The sequence below is a fragment of the Macrotis lagotis genome, chromosome X (assembly GCF_037893015.1).
Source record: "Macrotis lagotis isolate mMagLag1 chromosome X, bilby.v1.9.chrom.fasta, whole genome shotgun sequence".
Classification (NCBI taxonomy): domain Eukaryota; kingdom Metazoa; phylum Chordata; class Mammalia; order Peramelemorphia; family Peramelidae; genus Macrotis; species Macrotis lagotis.
The window spans coordinates 151,739,653-151,758,920 of record NC_133666.1 but is presented as its reverse complement, the minus strand read 5'-3'; the positions used below and the strand labels follow the sequence as shown (position 1 = coordinate 151,758,920).

The 19,268-nt window shown below is 34.6% G+C and overlaps 2 protein-coding genes across 2 annotated transcripts in view; one reads left to right on the top strand and one right to left on the bottom strand.

The window, feature by feature from the left end:
• The first annotated feature begins 466 nt into the window (after window positions 1-466).
• Window positions 467-12,001, top strand: SRP19 (signal recognition particle 19). Its single transcript, XM_074205323.1, has 5 exons — window positions 467-611; window positions 1,001-1,076; window positions 5,764-5,835; window positions 5,939-6,050; window positions 7,794-12,001. The coding sequence occupies exons 1-5, from the start codon at window positions 574-576 to the stop codon at window positions 7,925-7,927; spliced, it is 432 nt and encodes a 143-aa protein (XP_074061424.1). The 5' UTR covers window positions 467-573; the 3' UTR covers window positions 7,928-12,001.
• Window positions 11,041-19,268, bottom strand: part of REEP5 (receptor accessory protein 5) — a 40,627-nt gene continuing 32,399 nt past the window's right edge. The window contains exon 5 of the mRNA XM_074205322.1: window positions 11,041-18,794. Coding sequence (XP_074061423.1) covers window positions 18,745-18,794 — 50 coding nt within the window. The 3' untranslated portion in view covers window positions 11,041-18,744. The remainder of the gene's footprint in view (window positions 18,795-19,268) is intronic.

The window sequence follows — 19,268 nt, the reverse complement described above, 5'->3', positions numbered from 1 at the left end:
ACACACACACACACACACACACATATAAGTATTTTTTAAAAATATCCAATTGCCAGCAGTGCCGACTGAAGTGGGCGGCACCCCCCCACCCGTTACAGACAAATCGTCCTAACATGGCGCTCGCCTCCAGCCCTCTCTCCTCCTTCCCCCACCCCCGTCTCCCCCAACTCCTCCTCAAAAAAAAAAGAAAAAGAAAAAAGTAAAAAAAAAAAAAAGCTCAAGTCAGGCTAACAGGAATCAGGAAACCAGGTGTGGTCAATCCCTAACCGACTACATTTCAAAACTACTTCCTTGACGTCAGCATTAAGCTTCTGCTTCCGCCCACTGGGGCTTGAAGACACCACGCATGCGTAATTCTTGGAGGAGGCGGGCTCTTGTCCCAATTTGTTCTCCTAGCGCCAAGCCTTTGAAGGACAGCTACCAGAACGAATAGACTGAGGGAGCTGGCGGAAATTGCGTCTACGCGGTAGGCGGGATATAACCTGGAAGGATTACCTGCGAGCTCTGCATCGGTTCCGCATAGTTGTGATTTTTCTCGCCAGCTGGGCTCGAGGAACGTGAGTTCCTCGGGAGATGGCGTACGCCGATCGGTCCCCGGCGGATAAAGACAGGTAACTCCGTCCGTGGGAGGAAGTAGGGAGGAACGGGGCCGAAACGGGGCCGGTTCCATCACCTTCACCTGGTACTGAAAGGAGCATTGGCTCCGAGGGCTTTGGTGTTACATGAACACAATTACAAGATATTTTTTGCACAAATACAGATCTAAATGCTTGGGGGAACATTAATTAGCCTTAAGTAGGACCAGACCGATATTTTTAAAATCACAATCCTATCTGCACTACATTCTTAGTGTCCTAGTCCGGCCCCACGACTCCGAGAACTGGGGCAAATCACCTAACGTCTGTTTCTCCATCCCATTTCTAAAAATGATAAAAAAGAGTTTGACTAAACTTTCAACTCTAAATCCTGAATTATAAACCCTACCTTCTTTGCCCCTCAGGTTCATTTGCATTTATCCTGCATATTTAAATAACAAGAAGACCATTGCGGAAGGGAGACGGATCCCAATTGACAAGGTAAGGAAGGGCCAAATAGGCACTCAGATGGTTTTTTCTTTGCCTTCTCAAGCTTCTGAGTTCGAAAAAAGGGCTAAAAGACAGGGTTGATGGTTGAGAAATCAGAAAGTAGCATAACTGTATGAAACACTTTAAAATGGTTCATCTAAAGGAGATTATGAAGCTGACAAAGGTAAAACGATCATTAAAGTTTATTTAGTATTTAGAATATTCCAAGTACACTTTACAACACTGCTGGGGTAGGTGCAGGGGAGAAAACTGAGGCATAGACTGTGACTTGCCCAGAGTCACTCATCTAGTAAGAGTCTGAGGCTATTTTTGAACTCAGGTCTTTCAGACACCTAATCTGATTTCATCTAGATGCCTCAGATGCAGGTTGATCCAGGAACTAGTTTTTCTTTTGAGAAAATGAATTTGACAGTAATATATGTTTTAAAATATATTACAGAATTTCTGCCAGAGCTTAGAAGTAAGTTGTTTTATATTACCAGACAAATTGTGAATTTAGGAATGCGCACATTTCTAAATGATAAAACTATATGGAGAATAAGAGTGATGTTATCGTTTTAAGACGATTCAGAGCATTGAATTTATAGATTAGTAGTTAACAAAGTTAAGTCTGCAATACCTGTTTCTAAAACTTCCCAGTATTATAAGCTGGAACTGTATACAAATAGGCAATATGTATGAAAATATTCAGTCAGATTAGATTTTTTCCTATAACTCAGCTAAGATTCTAACTTAACCAGAGTTCATTTTTAACTGTCACTGAATAATTCTTTGCTGGAATATAAATTTTTGGGGGGAAAATAAAATAGGCCATAATTTGATTTTTTTTTTTAAAAAAGGAGAAAACCAAATTGCTAACACCAAAACTGAAAAAAAGTGAATTCATAACCAATGAATAAAAATAAGAAATAAAAGTAATTACAAGGAGGTGATTTACCCAACTATGTGCCAATAAAATTAAGATCTAATTACAATGGATTACTATTTATAAAACTATATATTGCCCAGAATAACAAAACAGGAAATAAATACTTTAATAGATTTATTTTAGGAAAAGAAATGCAACAAGGCATAAATGAACACCCAATAGAAAAATCCTCAGGTCCAGATAGATGTACGAGTGAATTCTACCAAACATTTAAAGACCAATTCCATTACTTAATAATCTGAAAAATAGGTAAAGAAGAAATCCTACCAGATTCCTCCTTTGATCTGAATTTTATCTTGATAGCTAAACTGAAAGTGGGGAAAAAACTTTATTAGGCCAATTTCCCTAATACATAGTGATACAGAAATTTAAGTAAAATATTAAAAAGGGGACTACAGCAATATATTAAAAAATAACACACTGTGGCCAGACTAGATGTAACCAGAAATGTAGGGCTGGTTCAATAGCAGGATAATTATAAACACAACTGATCATATTAATAATAAATCTAACAAAACTCATACACTTATGTCAGTAGATTAGAAGGGACTTTGACAAAATCCAAACCCCCATTCCTATTAATACTAGAAAGCAAAGGAATAAATGGAGCTTTCCTTATAATGATAAATGATAGCTATCTAAAACTGAGAATAAGAATATCTCAGAGGAAGGTAAGCTAGAAGCTTTTTCAGTAAGATCATAGGCGAAGCAAAGATGTTCATTATTGCCATAATTATTTGGTACTTTAGTTAGGAAAAGGATATTGATGACAATAGTCAGAGAAAAAACAAAGCTATCAGTTTTTGCAGATGATATGGTTTGCTTAGAGAACCCTAATAATAATAATAATAATAATAATAATAACAACAACAACAATAACATTTACATAGAGCTTATTATATGCCAGGCACCTCAGGACCTCAGAAGGTAGGTGCTATAATTCCCACTTGACAGAAGAGGAAACTGAGTCATCAGGGTTAAGTGGGATCACAAAACTTAGTGTCTGAGTCCTGATTTGAATTTGTCTTCCTGATTCTAGACCCAGCACTCTATCCATTGTGCCAGTTAGCTTCCCCAGAGAGTCAATTAAAAAAACTAATTGAAATAATTTACGTCTTCAGCACAGTTCCATCAGATAAAGTAAGCCAACACAAATCCCATCAGGAAGGTGAAGTGAACTTCTATTTAAAATAACTGCAGACAGTATTAAAAATTCTTGGGATTCTACCTGCTGTTACCCATACAGGTATTATATGTACACAATTGCAAAATATTTTTTGCACAAATATAGATCTAAATACTTGGAGGAATATTAATTAGTCTATAAGTAGACCAAACCGATATTTTTAAAATGACAATCCTATCTACTTATTTAGTGCCATACCACTCAAATTACCAAAAAATTTATAGAGCTAGAAAGACATAATACTAATTCATTTGAAGGACTAAAGGGTCAAGAACATCAAAGGGAATTAATAAAAAAAAATAGCAAGGAAGTTGGTCTGTCTCTCAGTACCAGAACTTACCCTTTACTACAAAGCTAATTGTCGAAACAATGTTATTGGGTAAGAAATAGAATGATTGATCAATAGAGTAAGTACACAATATACAGAGGCAAATAAATACAAGACTTGTTTGATGTTTGATAGCCCAAAGAGCCTATCTGTTGGGTCCAGAATTTAATATTAAACAAAAATTGGAAAATAGTTTGTCAGTCTCTAGGTATAGATCACCTTATACCCAGACAAGTCCCAAATGGAGTATTTTTTTTTTTAGATTAAAAAAAGTCTAAAATTCACAGGCAAATTAGTGATGTTTAAAGATATTACCTGTCAGATCTATGGTTAGAGGATGAGTTCACGACCAAAAAAGAGATGAGAGGTTTACAGGAAATAAGATGAATAACTTTAATTTACACAAAATCAAAAAACTTTTTACACAAACAAAACTAGGGCAAACTAAAATTAGAGGGAAAGCAGAAAATTGGCAGTAAGAGTGTTTGATAAAAGTCCATTTCTGAGCTGTATGAGGATCTGAATCAGATTACAAGAAAACAAGATCTATTCTCCAACTGACAAATGGTCAAAAGAATATAGTCACTTTCAGAGGTAGAAATCCAAGTAAAAATACTTTAAACCACTAATAATTAGAGAAATACAAATTAAAAATCTTTAGGTACCTCCCTCTTGTCCATCAAATTGGCAGAGGTGTTAAAGGAAAATGACAAATACTGTGAATTAGACCTTTGTAGAAAAATATTAGGACTGTGCCAATATCATTTGACCCTAGTAACTATACCACTACTAGGTCTATATTCCAAAGAGTTCAAAAAAATGAGAAAAGGACCAAAATGTTCTTTAAAAAAACAGTTATGGCAGCTCTTTTTCTGTTACCAAAGAATTGGAAATTGCAGGGGGAAGTCCATCGGTTGGTAATGGCTGAACAAATTATGGTATATAAATGTGATGGAATATTATTGTACCATAAGAAAGGATGAAAGATGAAAGGGATGATTTCAGAAAAATGTGGGAAAGCTTGTATAACTGATACAAATTAAAGTGAGCAGAACCATTTATAGAATAACACTGATATTATAAGATAAGCAACTTTGAACGACACAGTAAATAATAAACACAATGACCAACCAGAGTTCCAAAGGACTCATGATGAAAAATGCTATCCACCTATCTATATGGAGAGGGGTATTGTCTCAGGTAGCAGATTAAAGTATATTTTCTTCTCTTCCTTTTTTTTTTCTTTTGGATATGGCTAATGTGGAAATTTGTTCTGTAGGATTATATTTATTTGTAATGGATTTTGTTTTTCCCCTCTCAATGAGAAGGAAAGAAGTGAGGAAGGAATGAATTTTGCAACTGAAAATAAAATAAAATTGAATTTAAATAAGTAAATTAAAATTATGATTGATGTAACCAACCTGAGATTCAAATCAATTCAGCATTGCTGTCTGTAGAAACAAGACATTGTGCTGGGTGCTAGGAATACAGAACCAGAGGAGACTCTGTCTTTAGGATAAATCCATGAAGTCCTGCCTAGTAAAATAAGTAAAATCCAAGATAGGCAATTTGAGGAGAAAGGGGGTACTACTGAGGGCATTGGGAAAGGCTTTCTGGAGGGTGGCAGATAGGCTGAGTCTTGAGTAATATACTAATGTCCAACTGTTAGTGTTTTCTAGGTGCCAGACATGAAGGGCTAAGGGCTTTAGGAGATAAGTGCTGTGAGAATACCCATTTTATAGATGAACAACTCTGAGGCACCAGAGGCTACAAGGATCACATAGATAGTAAATATCTTGAGATAGATTGGAACTCAGGTCTTACTCCAGACCAGGATGAGTTGAGGATGATTCTGAGATTGTGAATTTGGTTAAGTAGCCTATTGATGCACTAAACAAATTGGAGAATAGGTTTACTGGGGGAAGACGAGTTATATCTGGAACATGTTGATGCCTATGGGGATCCAGGTGGAGATCTCAGCAGGCACTTGGTGACATCAGTCTTTTGGAATTGTAAAGGACCAGTTGAAATTAGATTAACAATTTTAGTTGACCCATACAACACAGTTGTGACTTCCCTGTTGGTATTCATTAGAATGCAGAATAGATATGGAGGACTATATAGTGAGGGGTAAAGAATGTTTGATATTAGTAAACTTTGAATCATGGTTGCATGGGGGAACATTCTTCAGCTAAAGAGTAATCTTTTTTTTTTCTCTTAATACTAAAACTTTCAGGCTGTTGAGAATCCTACAGCTACAGAGATTCAAGATGTATGCTTGGCAGTTGGACTTAATGTACACATTGAGGTACAGTGAAATGCTTTGCTTGGTACTTAATTTACTCACTTCATTGATAGATTTCATATTGTCATTTGAAACAAAATAAGTACTTTTCTGTTTTGGATCCTAGAAAAATAAAATGTACTCCAGAGAGTGGAATCGTGATTTACAGTATAGGGGCAGAGTACGGGTTCAGCTAAAACAGGAAGATGGCAGCCTGTGTCTTGTACAGTTCCCATCACGTAAGTCAGAAGGTTTTTTTCCTTCTTGTTTTGGTGAATACTAAAAACTGTGGAGTGAAGTTTGGGTGTATTTGTGTCTTATTAGTCTTATGACCATATTATCTTTATTTTTACAAAGCATTAAGATAAAATGACTTCTGAAATCAAAAAGTTTTACATGATCTGACTTTTTTTTTTTAAGGCAGTGGGGTTAAGTAACTTGCCCAAGGTCACCCATGTAGGCAATAATTAATTGTCTGAGGTTGGATTTGAACTCAAGTCCTCCTGATTCCAGGGTCGGTGCTCTGTCTATCCACTGCACCACCTAGCTGCCCCCTGATTAGACTTTTCAAAGGGTAGGATATATACACATTAATTTTTTTAAAATAATATCTTTTAGATTTTGAGTTCCAAATTCTTGGTCACTTCCCCCCCCCCCCAGTGATAAGCAGTCTGATATGGGTTATTCATGTACAGTCATGTAAAACATATTTCTATATTAATCATTTCATGGAAGAAAATAGAGAAATATTCTATGCTTCCATCTGTCTTCTTACTCCATCAGTTCTTTCTCTTGAGTCCTTTGGAATTGTCTTGGATCATTGTATTGCTGAAAATAGTTAAGTCTTTCAGAGTTGATCACCATACAGTATTGTGTACGACTTCAGGTTCTGTTCATTTCACTTTTCCTTCTGAGAGTATCCTGCACGTCATTACACATGATAGCGCAATATTACCACACAACTTGTTCAACTTTGCCCCAATTGAGAGGTATCTCCTCCTTATCTAATTCTTAGCTGCTACAAAAAGAGCTACTATAAATATTTTGATACAAATTTCACCACCCATACTCTTCCACCTTCCCTTTTTAAAAAATCTCTTTGGAATACACCAAGTAGTGGTATTACTGATTCAAGGAGTTTTGTAGCACTTTAGACAGAGTTCCAAATTGCTTTCCAGAATGGTTGAATCAGTTCAGAACTCTACCAGCAGTGCATTAGTGTCCCAAGTTTCTTATTCCCTCCAATATTTATCATTTTCCTTTCTGTCATATTAGCCAATCTGATACAGTGTTTACATTTTTCTTAAGACTGATTTTAGAACTTTATTTTTTTGGTCCAGAAACATGCTTCTATTATTTTGATGAGTAGGAAATTTGAAGGAGTCTTTTCTACCAACTCTCACAAATTATGGTTACCTTGTTCACTGAGAGATTGTCTTATCCAGGTTAACACAGCCAATGAATCTATCCTGACTATAAAGGCAGATCAGTTCAGGAGTGAAGCACAGATTGACAGAGAGATGTAGAATTGGGTAATTCAGGGCTAACTTGAGGTAAAAACTTGGAATTTCTTTGATTACAGGTCTTTCCCATCTAGGGCACTTGCATGATAGTTCTCTAATATAGCAATCTCTCCCTGATTCTGTTTATAACTCATGATAATGGGGCATAGATTCAATCATCTTTAGTCTTAAAAAGCTGAAATTGAAGTATGCAAACTTATTTTCAAACCTCCTTGAACATTTCAATGTCACTTTGGATCCATTATAGTCAGAACTTCTGTGGCTCCAGCCAAGGACCAATTTAGGTATGCAGTCAGGCCTATTAGTTGCCAGACTTCACTCTAAAATTTGACTTTTTTTTTTTCATGCAAACTATTTTGTTGATTTGATGGCCTTGTGATTTTTATAATTTAGGAGTTAACTTGATTGCATTCTTCACCTCATATACCTGAGCTAAATCTAATAACTTCTGTTTCCTAGGTAAGTCAGTTATGTTATATGTGGCTGAAATGATACCAAAACTAAAAACAAGGACACAAAAAACAGGAGGTGGAGATCAAAGTCTTCAACAAGGAGAAGGAGGTAAAAAAGGAAAAGGGAAGAAGAAGAAGTGACCCAGTGATGCCTGATTGCCGAATAGACGTCAGTGCTACAAAAGATATGAATGAACATTGATGATTTGTGCCTGAAGTGAATGATGAAAAGGGAAACTGAAGAAGTTGTATGATTTGTTACCTTCACTTAACTGGAATATGTATGTTTGTGCCTCTCAACTTCAACAGAAGTCAACCATCTTGAGTTTATGAAATAAAAAAATTGGCATGGAAAGTTGCATCTAGCCTTTATATAGCACAAAGCCAACAGAAGTCTGCAGACCAGCACTGAATGGTTGGAGGAATATGTATGTATCTTTACACATTTGGAAGTCACTACTCAGTGGACTATACAACTTTTAAGTTATTTGCTCTTCTGTGCTATAAGTGTCTTAGATTAGAAGAAAAGTTACTTTTTTTGAACATATTCTATTTGAATTAAACAGATTCATCAATCTTTAATTTACAGTCTGCTCAACTTTTGTTAATGTTTAAGCTCATGAAATAAAGAATTTGAAATTGATTTATGAAACTTTCTGTTATGAAGAAATTATTTATAATTCTGTCAAAATCAGTTGAGTTGTAGAAGAAAATGGACAATGAAAGACTAGCCAATGTGAAAATCAAAGCAAATGGAAGATGGTTATAGAAAATAACTTTGCAATTTATGTGGCTAGCTTTCTCTTGTCTTTTTGCTTCAAAAGAATCAAATTATAATGCATACTATTATAATATGATATACAGGAAAAATATGAACTGTGTTGATTGGTTTTCTGAATAGAAAAAAAGTGCAGCAACTCACTAGGGTTTTGATGCCATTTGTATTTAACTCTTTTGAGTTAGATAATTTCAAGTGTCTAGATAGGTGGTATTTAGATATTAACTAGTCTAACTTTATTTTACTGATGAAACTGATAACCAAAGAATTTAACTGGATTTCAGGAGGCACCAAGCTACTAAGGGAGTAGCAGAGATGGGTTCTGAAACCAGGGCCTGTGATGGCAGCTACAGTATTCTTTTCATAATGCTATGTTGCCTATACTTCTGAGGTAACAACAAATCAGAACTTTTTACAGATTCCACTTGAAGAGAATCTACTCAGAGGATTTTAGAAGCCAAAGCTACAGAACTTGATGCTTCCCTTTGGAATAATATATAGAAATTGCTTCAGCGAGTTAAATGGATATGTTAGCCACCTCCACCTTTTAGACCTACTAATAATGCTCTAAGAGACTTGAACTGTGATTCTTTTCTTGCTTTGTTTTGGTAAAGGGTTAACTTGGGGCCTAAGATGAGGAAGTTTGTGAATCTTTGCTATGAATGTTTATATTTCTTTTTATGTAGTATTTTAAAAACCAACCACTTTGTGTAATCATTTAATCATGGTAGTTAAAAATGTCAGAATCCAGGTTTCCTTCAGACAATACAGTTTGGTTTCGAAAACTAATAATCAGTTTCATTTTTTTGTGATGTTATGTGATCAGTATGCATCTGCTGCAAATCCAAAATTCATATTTTGATTTTTGTTTTTACGGTTTTTAGAATTGGGGTTAAAAACCCTTATCTGTCCCCAGTATTGTAGTAACTAGCTAGAATTGAGTTCTCCTGTTCTTCCCTAATCAAAAATTTCAACATTCCCTTGTCCTTGTTGAATACAATATAAATATCTGTTGCCCCTGCAGAAAGAGAGAAAGAAAAAAGATGGTTCTTAAGTTCTCACTTATTTGCTTTCTATTTCTTTTACTACAGCCTTTAGTAGATCAAAGAAATTCTCATTTTTTTTCTTGGGTTTTCTGTGTTTAGCTGTTGATTTTCACTTAACCTATTAGAGGCAGTGGTGCATTGAAGAAAGAACAGGATTTCAGTTTGAGGACCTGGGTTCAAATCCTTGATCTTTTCCTTACTATGTGAACATGAACACTCATCTCACTTTTCTGGCCTCAATTTTCTCAACTATAAAGATGGGATTGGACTAAATAAATTCTAAGGTCCCTTCTAGTATATGATCTTAATAATATGCATATTATATTATGCATAAAATACAGTTGAAGCACAGAGGGCATAACTGAAGTTGTTTTCCATAAATATAATATGTTATATATGAATCCTTATGAGTTCTTATTGTAAATAGTGCTTTGATTGAATTAACAAATTTTCTCATATAAACTTTTGTCTTGGAATGAACCAATTATAACTCAATAATTATTTCAGAGAAACCTGTAATTCCCTTCTGGTCATCACCAAACTGAGAATGCTATAGATTAGGCTACAGGTATTTTAAATAGATTTATCATGTGATTTTTAGAAAACTTGATGTTTTGGTAAGGGTAAGTTTTTGAGCACACCTAGAGCTAAGGAGAATTATTCAGTACTGAATGTCTCATTTCAATATGCAAGTGACAAGTTCACATGATTGACTATGCATAGTTCTTGGTTATCTACTCTAAACTATGATCCTAAAGACCATGATTTCAACTTCTTGATTATATGCTTTGTATTACTTCTTGATGACTTAAAAGTATAGAGTAATAAGGTAAAATCTATATTAATCTAGATTATTTAGGAAACCAGGGAGGGGAAGAGTAGAAGATCTGGTTAATTGAATTTTCCAACTAATTCAGTATAAAGCAGAAAAAAAACCCCTTTTCTTTCCATTGTTTTAGAGCATCTTTCTGAAATGTGTTATATTTTTCTTTTAACACAGTTATAAGATGTTACATAATTCTAAGTCACTTTTCTGAATATCAGTGATCATTGTACCATAAAGCTGAATCCAGAAGGTGGCAGAAATCAAATCTATACAGAAGTTTATAAATTAAATATCTGATAAGAATTTGTATTATCATCCCAGGATTCATTCCACACCCCTTTCCTCTCCACAAAGTCAATGGATTCCAATAAGAATTCTAGTTAGAATATGACTATTTGGGATTTTCTATATTTTCTCTAATCAATAATATTGGACCCTAACACACACACACACACACACACACACACACACACATATTTAACTTGAATTGAAACTGATCATAGTGGATGTTTTTGATTATAAATGACCTTTCAGTATTATTGTGATTTGTTAAATGTCTTTCAGTTTTAATAAAGCAAATCAGTTAGTTTAAAATGCATAGGAATTGTAAATGGAAGATGTGACTAGTTTTTGTGAACTGATTTTTTTTTAACAAGGATTGACTCTGAGAGGAAGGATATATTTAGAAATGAAAGGGGATATTAAAAACAAAAAATATCAATAAAAATGTTTTAAAAAACATTGTGATTGTATCCTGAGCCCTTAGACCTATCTACATTAAGAATCAAGTATTTGACTCAAAAAAATTGAATTTAGTTCTTTGTATCAATAATACGCAAATGCAATGATATTTCCTAGGAAAATGTAGCTATATAAAAACCCCAAAGTGGGGCTGTGTCCCTAATAGTAATTTCATGTCAGCATAGTCCAAATATATATAAACATGTGTATATGTGTATATACATATGCATATACATTCCGTGTGTGTTGTGTGTGTGTGTGTGTGTGTGTGTGTGTGTGTTTTATCTATTTTCATAGAAGTAGCTGATGCAAAGTGGTTAAAGAGCTGGCTAGTCAGAAAGACCTTGGGTTCAAGTCCCACATCTTTGGTCTGTGATATGTATGAGCCCTAGCCCAGGGTCTCAAACCAATAACATTTTCTTGACAGGAGACAAGGATGTGGATGGAAGCAGAGTTCTGGAGCAAAGCTATTTTTATCAGTACCAATAGCATCAAATAAGTGCTTTCTAGGTTCTTTGGGCTGTCAACTAGTATTATTATTAGACAGTTTCTTAGATGGCAGTTGATTTATATCAGTTAAACTTCCATATGTAATTATACTTTAACTTTCTCTTCTTTACACATTTTCCATTTTCAGTAACCTGAATAGATCACAATTGAATTGTCTATGTGCCATATGTTTCCCTCGTTTTTATTCTGTGTATTAATTTTATTCTCTGCTCTAAGAGGTTAGTGGTTTGACTACCTGGATGACTGATTAAGGAGTAACTATTAATAAAGGATAATTTCTCATCAGTTAAACTGTACTGTTTCATTTTTTATAATTTTATATGTTCATTATGTTTCACATCTATTTCACTTCTTGAAATATTCACAAAACATAACAGTAGCCATGACATATAATATGTGTTGTGATATTTTATTTATAAAATCTTAGATGAAGGTAATTGATGAATTACCTCTTAAAACAACTTCAATGGAGGATAAAATCAGCTTAAATGATGGTGATCCAACCAAGTCAAGTCATTTTGGGGAATATTTAAGGATAAAATGCAAGAGTCATCTGAATAAAAATGGAAAAGAGCCTAAAAAGTTTTAAAACAAATTTTCTTTACCATCAAGGAAAGTCAGTAGATTCATAAGTTGCTGGATCCAGGCGTCTCTTTGTACTCCAACTCCTGTGGTCCTACCCTACTACCTATTCTGCCAGGCTAGTTGCTAAACCCTTCCCTAGATACAGGTGCTCCCAGGAAAATCACCTCTCCTGGGATCTGAGTTGACCCCCCATGCTAGTGTGGAATCTTACTTTTAAGACTGAATGATAGGGGTGGCTAGGTGGTGCAGTGGATAAAGCACGGGCCCTGGAGTCAGGAGTACCTGGGTTCAAATCCTGTCTCAGACACTTAATTACCTAGCTGTGTGGCCTTGGGCAAGCCATTTAACCCTGTTTGCCTTGCAAAATCCTTGAGTGATGTGCCGCCTCTGTTGGCACCTGGGCTTTGTTGCTGTAGTATTGGGCAAGCATTGCTTGAGGCTTGAGCTATGCCATGCCTGCCACTAGGGCCCAACTGGCCCAGTCCTGGGCTGCCAGTGTGCTCTCTTGTGCAGGGGTGATATAGGTGCTACTAATGCTGAGAAGAGCCTTTGCCATGTCCTTGTGCTGCTAGTGCCCTACTGTGCTGAAGCAGGGGCACAGCTGACTTCCCCCCCCCCATGCTTGCCAGGATGCTGCAGCCTGGAGGAGCACTGCCCCCAGTTAGTTCACCATGTTGATGAAGCAGGAACCATGCCATGTGATGGAGCTAAGGCACCTCCAGGGGATTCTGTCCAATCAGCCACATCTTGGGTTCCTTTTCCTGTTAGTGATCACCCTTTCTGTCATAGGAAATTCCTTCACTAAAGAGTTCCTGACATAACTCAAAACTTGACTGCAAGACTGGTAGATGTCAGGTTATGCCTGCTCAGGAAATGAGATAATGGTTGATCTATTCCCTGGTTGCCCTGTCTGGACCAACCTTAGACTATGGTGTTTAGTTATTGGAACCACAGTTTAGGAAAGACCTTGATAATTTGGAGCATATGTAGAGGAGGGCAATCAGAATTTTTAAGGACCTTGAGTCCATGTTGCATGAGAATCAATAGAAGAAGTTGGCAATATTTAATCTGGAAAAAAGACTCAGTGGGGAGATAACTGTCTTCAAGCATTTGAAGGGTTTTTCTGTGGCAAAGAAATGAGATTTGTTTTGTTCCTAGAGGGCAACACCAGGAGTGATGGTAGCAAAGAGGCAAATTTTGGTTGTCAGGGGAAAATTCCTAACTTTTCAAGCTAACCAGGAGTGAAATGGGCTGCTTTTGGAGGGTATTCCCTGTCCTCCCCTCCCTCATCAGATGTCTAATGCAGATGCTGGATGACAGGGTGTCAATTATAGTGGGGATTCTTTTTTTTCAGATAAGAGATCCTTTCCAACTCTAGAATTGTAGGATTCTCTTTATCAGTGACATATGAGATAGAAACATGTCTTATTTCTCTAGTAATATTATGATAGAATCTGGTAACAGTGATATAACAATTTTTAAAATATAGCATTCTCTATATATTGGCAGCACCAGTGCTTTTTGTTTAGTGACAGCTCCTCCACCAAAGAAAATCCCCAAACCTCACACTTTAGGTCACACAATTGATATGTTAGAGGTCTTTGCTTGTAGGTCTTTGTGGCTTCAAATACAGCTGTCTATCTGGCTCACTAAGCTGATCTTTAGGTTAACCAGTATCCTCAGAGGTAACACCACCCATAACCCAGAGTTTTTTGAGGGATAAAATAATACCCTTTGTAAGCCTTTAACAGCTAATAACTGATATTATAATTGTCTACATATGATGCCCAGTAGGCACAGTACAAATCAGTTTGCAAATATTAATCTCATTTGATGCTCACAATTCCAGTTTTCCCATTTTCCTTTCCATTTATCCCTCCTCACCAATGTTTTGATTCTGATTTCTGCCTCTAAAAACAGTCCTTCTATCAGTTCTTTTTCCATTTCTTCTTCCTTTCCCCCTTTTACTTTTCTTTTTAACTTCTACTTTAACTTTTCCTTTTTTTTTTTTTTTTTGTATTTTTGCAAGGCAGTGGAGTTAAGTGACTACTCAAGATCACACAACTAAGTAAGTATTAAATGTCTGAGGCCAGATTTGTACTCAGGTCCTCCTGACTCCGGGGTCAGTGCTCTCTCTACTGTACCACTTAGCTACCCCCTGAATTACTTCTTTAAAATTACTTCTTTAAAACAGTATCCACCTCTTCTCACAGAATATTACAATGGTAAAATAATGTTTGTTTTTGTAAAGTATAAAACATTTTACAAAATGTTATAATAAAGCCTCAGGATTGCAACAGAAAGGTTTACTAGTTAATCTTGAATTTAAAAGAAATTGATAAATTTCTATTATCGGAACATTTGAAGTAACCAAAAACTGGTATAATGTGATCTTAAGTTATGCATTTCAAAATTTACAAAACATTTTCTTTATAATCACTTATACATTCATTCTCTAAATAATTGTGTTCTTGCTTTCCGGAGAGTCAGAAGCTAATTCACTCTCAGAAAATGATGTGATTTTTGTCAGTGTAAATACCATTTAAGAAGAGACATTACTGGTATATTCTGAAGACCAAGAAATCTTTTCATTTGACTAGTAGTTGCAATCTTTATCAGAATGTGAAATCCTTGAGAGTAAGGACCATTTTCCTTCCCCCCCCCCTTTAATTTGAATCCCCAGTGTTAAGTACAATATATTTTTTCATTCATTCATTCACATATGTATTTATTCTTCTGAGGTAGGCAGTACATGATAGTGAGCAGTTGAAATAAATGTCCCAAAGTCACGTAGCTCATAAGTAATGCCTAATGAAATCTGTAGTATTATTGTAAATATGAAGCTATATGTATGGTAGACACTATTGCAAAGGGTCAATCAGAAAACTTTTTATTTCAACCATTTGTTAAATTATGAAACATTAGTCCACTGCTTCAATAAGTGCAACAGGATGAAAGTCTATTTCTTTGTCATAATATTTGAAGAACAGTGAGTACTGAACAACTCTAGTGATAAGGTTGGCTTGAAAATCTACTTTCCCATGTCATGACTTTATTTTGTTTCTTTCTTTGTCTTTGATACTTGCTTGTATAAACTGAGTGAAGAAATTGAAGATATCTTTGTTTGAATGATTGTTTCTCTATTTTTTATCTTTATGAATTTTCAATCCTACTTCTTACATTAAAGGAAAAAAAGATAGTTTCAGAAAGATTTGAGAGTGTTTACTCAAGAAGTAATGCATTTTTTCCATTTTTTTTGGTCATCCCTTTGTGAATGTTTAAAGCTTAACCAGCCATTGTGTAAAAAGACATATTTAAATATGAAATTCTCTGATGCAGTTGTCTTATTCCATGCTCAATAAGTGTTTTTTAAAAACAAATGTTTTTATTTAATTTTATTTAATGTGTTTTTAAATAAATGATAACGAGAGACATTTTACTGGAATGATGATGATATGAAGCATATGGCATAACTGATATTAATGGTGGATATAGAGCAAGAAAGATTTGTGATCAAAAATGTCTCCTCTGACATTCAGGAAGACAATGGAACAATTTCAACTTAGTGAAGGTAGCTTGCATACCTGTTTAAAGTATTGGGATTAGTTTATGCAATAGTAATTCATTATGTTTTTTTAAGTCAGATTTCCTCATTCCATTTCTTTCTTTACAGAACTACTTTGTTTCAATTATTTGGTTGATACAAATACTGAAAAAAAAATCCAAGTAAATTCGAACAGTCTTTTATTTGGGTCTACTATTCAATACAGTACACATTTTCAGTTCAAGTGATAAATTAGATCTAAAGGCTACCAATACTCATTTTCAATTGGTTGTTCTAACAAGACATTTTACAGACCAGCAGCACCAACACTAATCTGAAAGATGATTACTTGTCACTTTTAGGTATAAGAAAGACTTTAATTCTTTCTTTCTGAAAACAGTACGGTATAAGTTGGTTTTAGACAGCCACTTGGAACCCTCAAACACTTTCACATGACAAATGTATGCTAACTCATTGCCAGACACAGAAATTGAAACTTTTTTTATCTACCTGCCACCCATGAGTTTTTCTAGAAGTGCTTGATTTCATAAAAAACCTGACAGGCAATTTCTCAACACAATATCTGTTAATCAAAATAGTATATCAGCTGCTGGAACCAATGAGCTGAGAGAGTAGAATTTTTTTGAGAGAAGGTATATAATTTTAAGTGGATGTACATTTTAAGCTAATTACTATACACGTAACAGCAGTTATTTATTGGTAGCTTGTATGCAATTTAAGAGCAATAGAGAACGTTAGGATCCCCCAACTGAACTAATGAAAATAAATTCCAGGTCAAATATTATACTAATTTTCTTTTTATAAAGTTAGAAAAGTGTGATTTCTCTTCCCACAGAAAATAGATTTGAATATTTAGAAATAATTTAATTTTAACTACAGAAATTAATTTTTTCCAAGTAATTATTTTTGCTTTCTTTTGATTTAGTGATATGGTTTACTTAGTTTTTTAAAAAAAGAAATAATTCATCCTTACTGATACTTTTTAGGAAATTTAACCAGTTTCACAATTACTATTGTCTTCCCCAAATCCTCAAATTATTTATATTGCATATCAAAATAGTAATATATTAGCCTTTGATTATTACAGTATACTTAAAATGATCTTGTCTTCCAATTTTATTTTCTCATTATGATATGACATTTTAGTTTTATCTGATTATCTCTCCTTTATTTTCTTAAGCACAATAACTTTGAAAATAGTTTACTGAGGGGGCAGCTAGGTGGCGCAGTGGATAGAGCACTGGCCTTGGAGTCAAGAGTACCTGGGTTCAAACCTGATTTCAGACACTTAATAATTACCTAGCTGTGTGGCCTTGGGCAAGCCACTTAACTCCATTTGCTTCGCGAAAACCTAAAAAAAAAAATAGTTTACTGATTGGTGTTTTAAAAATAGTTAACTACTTGTTATCCAAACCAAAATGGACCTATAAGGCTTTTCAAGTTTTGGTTTTCTTGCAGCCCTTTTTGCTATACCCATAAAGACCGTCAATGTGTCTTAATATATTTGACTTACAATAATCATGCAGGCCAATTTTTTTTAACTTCTGGTCTGTTCCTAAACTGATATCAGGAAATAATTTCAATAGAAAAGAGAAATTAAGGCATTTAATAGGAAACTACAGGAATATGATTTATGGGATAAGGTTACCTCTTGTATCTGACTTAAAAAACCAGAGGAATAAAGTGAGGGGCAGCTTTGAGAAGATCTGTAATTAAAATTCATGCTCAGTTGGCAGGAGTCAATTCCTGCTTGCTCCATTCAGTTCATCATTGGTATTACAGCTAATGAATATGGTATTTCAGTTGTACAGAAGAATATAGCATATAACCAGAATTGAAGGTCCTTTGTTGGTGGCTAAAGGAGAATAATTTAAAAATAGGGCTAGAATATTTGAGAAAAGGCTTAAGAAACAATCTTATCCACCGTGAAGGAAAGCTAGACTTAATAGACTTGAAGTAGACTTAAAAACATACAGAAAATCCTAGGTATCCTGAAGTTATTAATAATTCTTAGGTTTTGATATGCATGTAAAGTTTCCCACTCTTTCCATGAGTAATACACTGTTGATATTTTTGATTTCTTGGCATTCAGCTTCTATAATTCTGGGAAGAAAAAGCTAGACATCTTAATTACAAGTAAGTTGACAAAGATATACAAACTTCATTTGATTTTATATTGTATAATTTACTTATTTTATTATCCATTTTTCTAGAACTTTCTATGTCATCATTCTAAGTAGAGATCATCCTAGGAAAAAACTAACCAGTAACATCATGCTATTTTTTAAATTAGTTTTTCATAATTATCCAAAAAAGTGCTCTCACTTTTTTGCACAGGACAGTTACAAATGGCATTAACAATCACTGAATAAACATCATTGCTATAGAATTCATATCGCTAAGTTGTACCTTCTCTAGCATAATAGTCTAAATCTATCCCTTGAAACATTTTTCTGCATGTGCACAAACAAAAAAAGGTTTAAAACATTAAGAATTCTAGTACAAAAATCATACATAACATGAAAACCCACAAACCATAAATACAGAAGATAATACATGCACAGAGAAGCCAGGAAAGCATGGAGCCTGTGGGACATTTAATTTTATTTGTTTTCACTGTATTATGACAAATGTCTTTCATAGGCTCAGAGAGGAAGAGAATATATTTTCAAGAATCTTTGAACACTGTCCATTGCCTTGAAGGAATTTAAATGAAAATGCTCATTGCTTATACAGACAAAAGAAAAAATGTAAGCAAAAACTTACAACACATTCCTTTTTAATAGATCAAAAAGGTTTCCAAGGCAATGTTATTATTATTATTACTATACCACAGTCCCCAGCAAACAGAGCTGTAATTGGAGAGTAAGGTGTGTAATAGAAGAGGGTTTTCATCCAGTTCACCATTTAAGTACTTTTCTTTTCATCACCCAATAAGTTCACAGTAGCTTTCTTAACTGTTGTGGAGTGAAAAGGAAAGAACAGTAAACAACTTTGCCATACAGGATAATTGCCTTAGGTAACAAAATTGGATGATCGTATTTCACGTATAACAAGACACAACAATATTTACTTAGAACTGAGATATTTTGCAAAAACCAAGAACATTATTGAAATTTATTTAGTTTTAAACAATCAAAATAGTATGTTATAGAGAAGAACTGGAAGAAATATGAAGATCATCTAGTCCAGCTTACTTCTTTTAGGGAAACCATCCAATATTACTTTTTTCCTTTTTCTTGTTTTTTAGGGGTTTTTTTGTTTTTTGGTAAGGCAATGGGGTTAAGTGACTTGCCCAAGGTCACACAGCTAGTAATTATTAAGTGTCTGAGGCCAGATTTGAATTCAGATCCGTCCTGACTCCAGGGCCAATACTCTATCCATTACACCACCTAGCTGTCCCTACTTTTTTCTTTAAAGGTCTCTAAGAG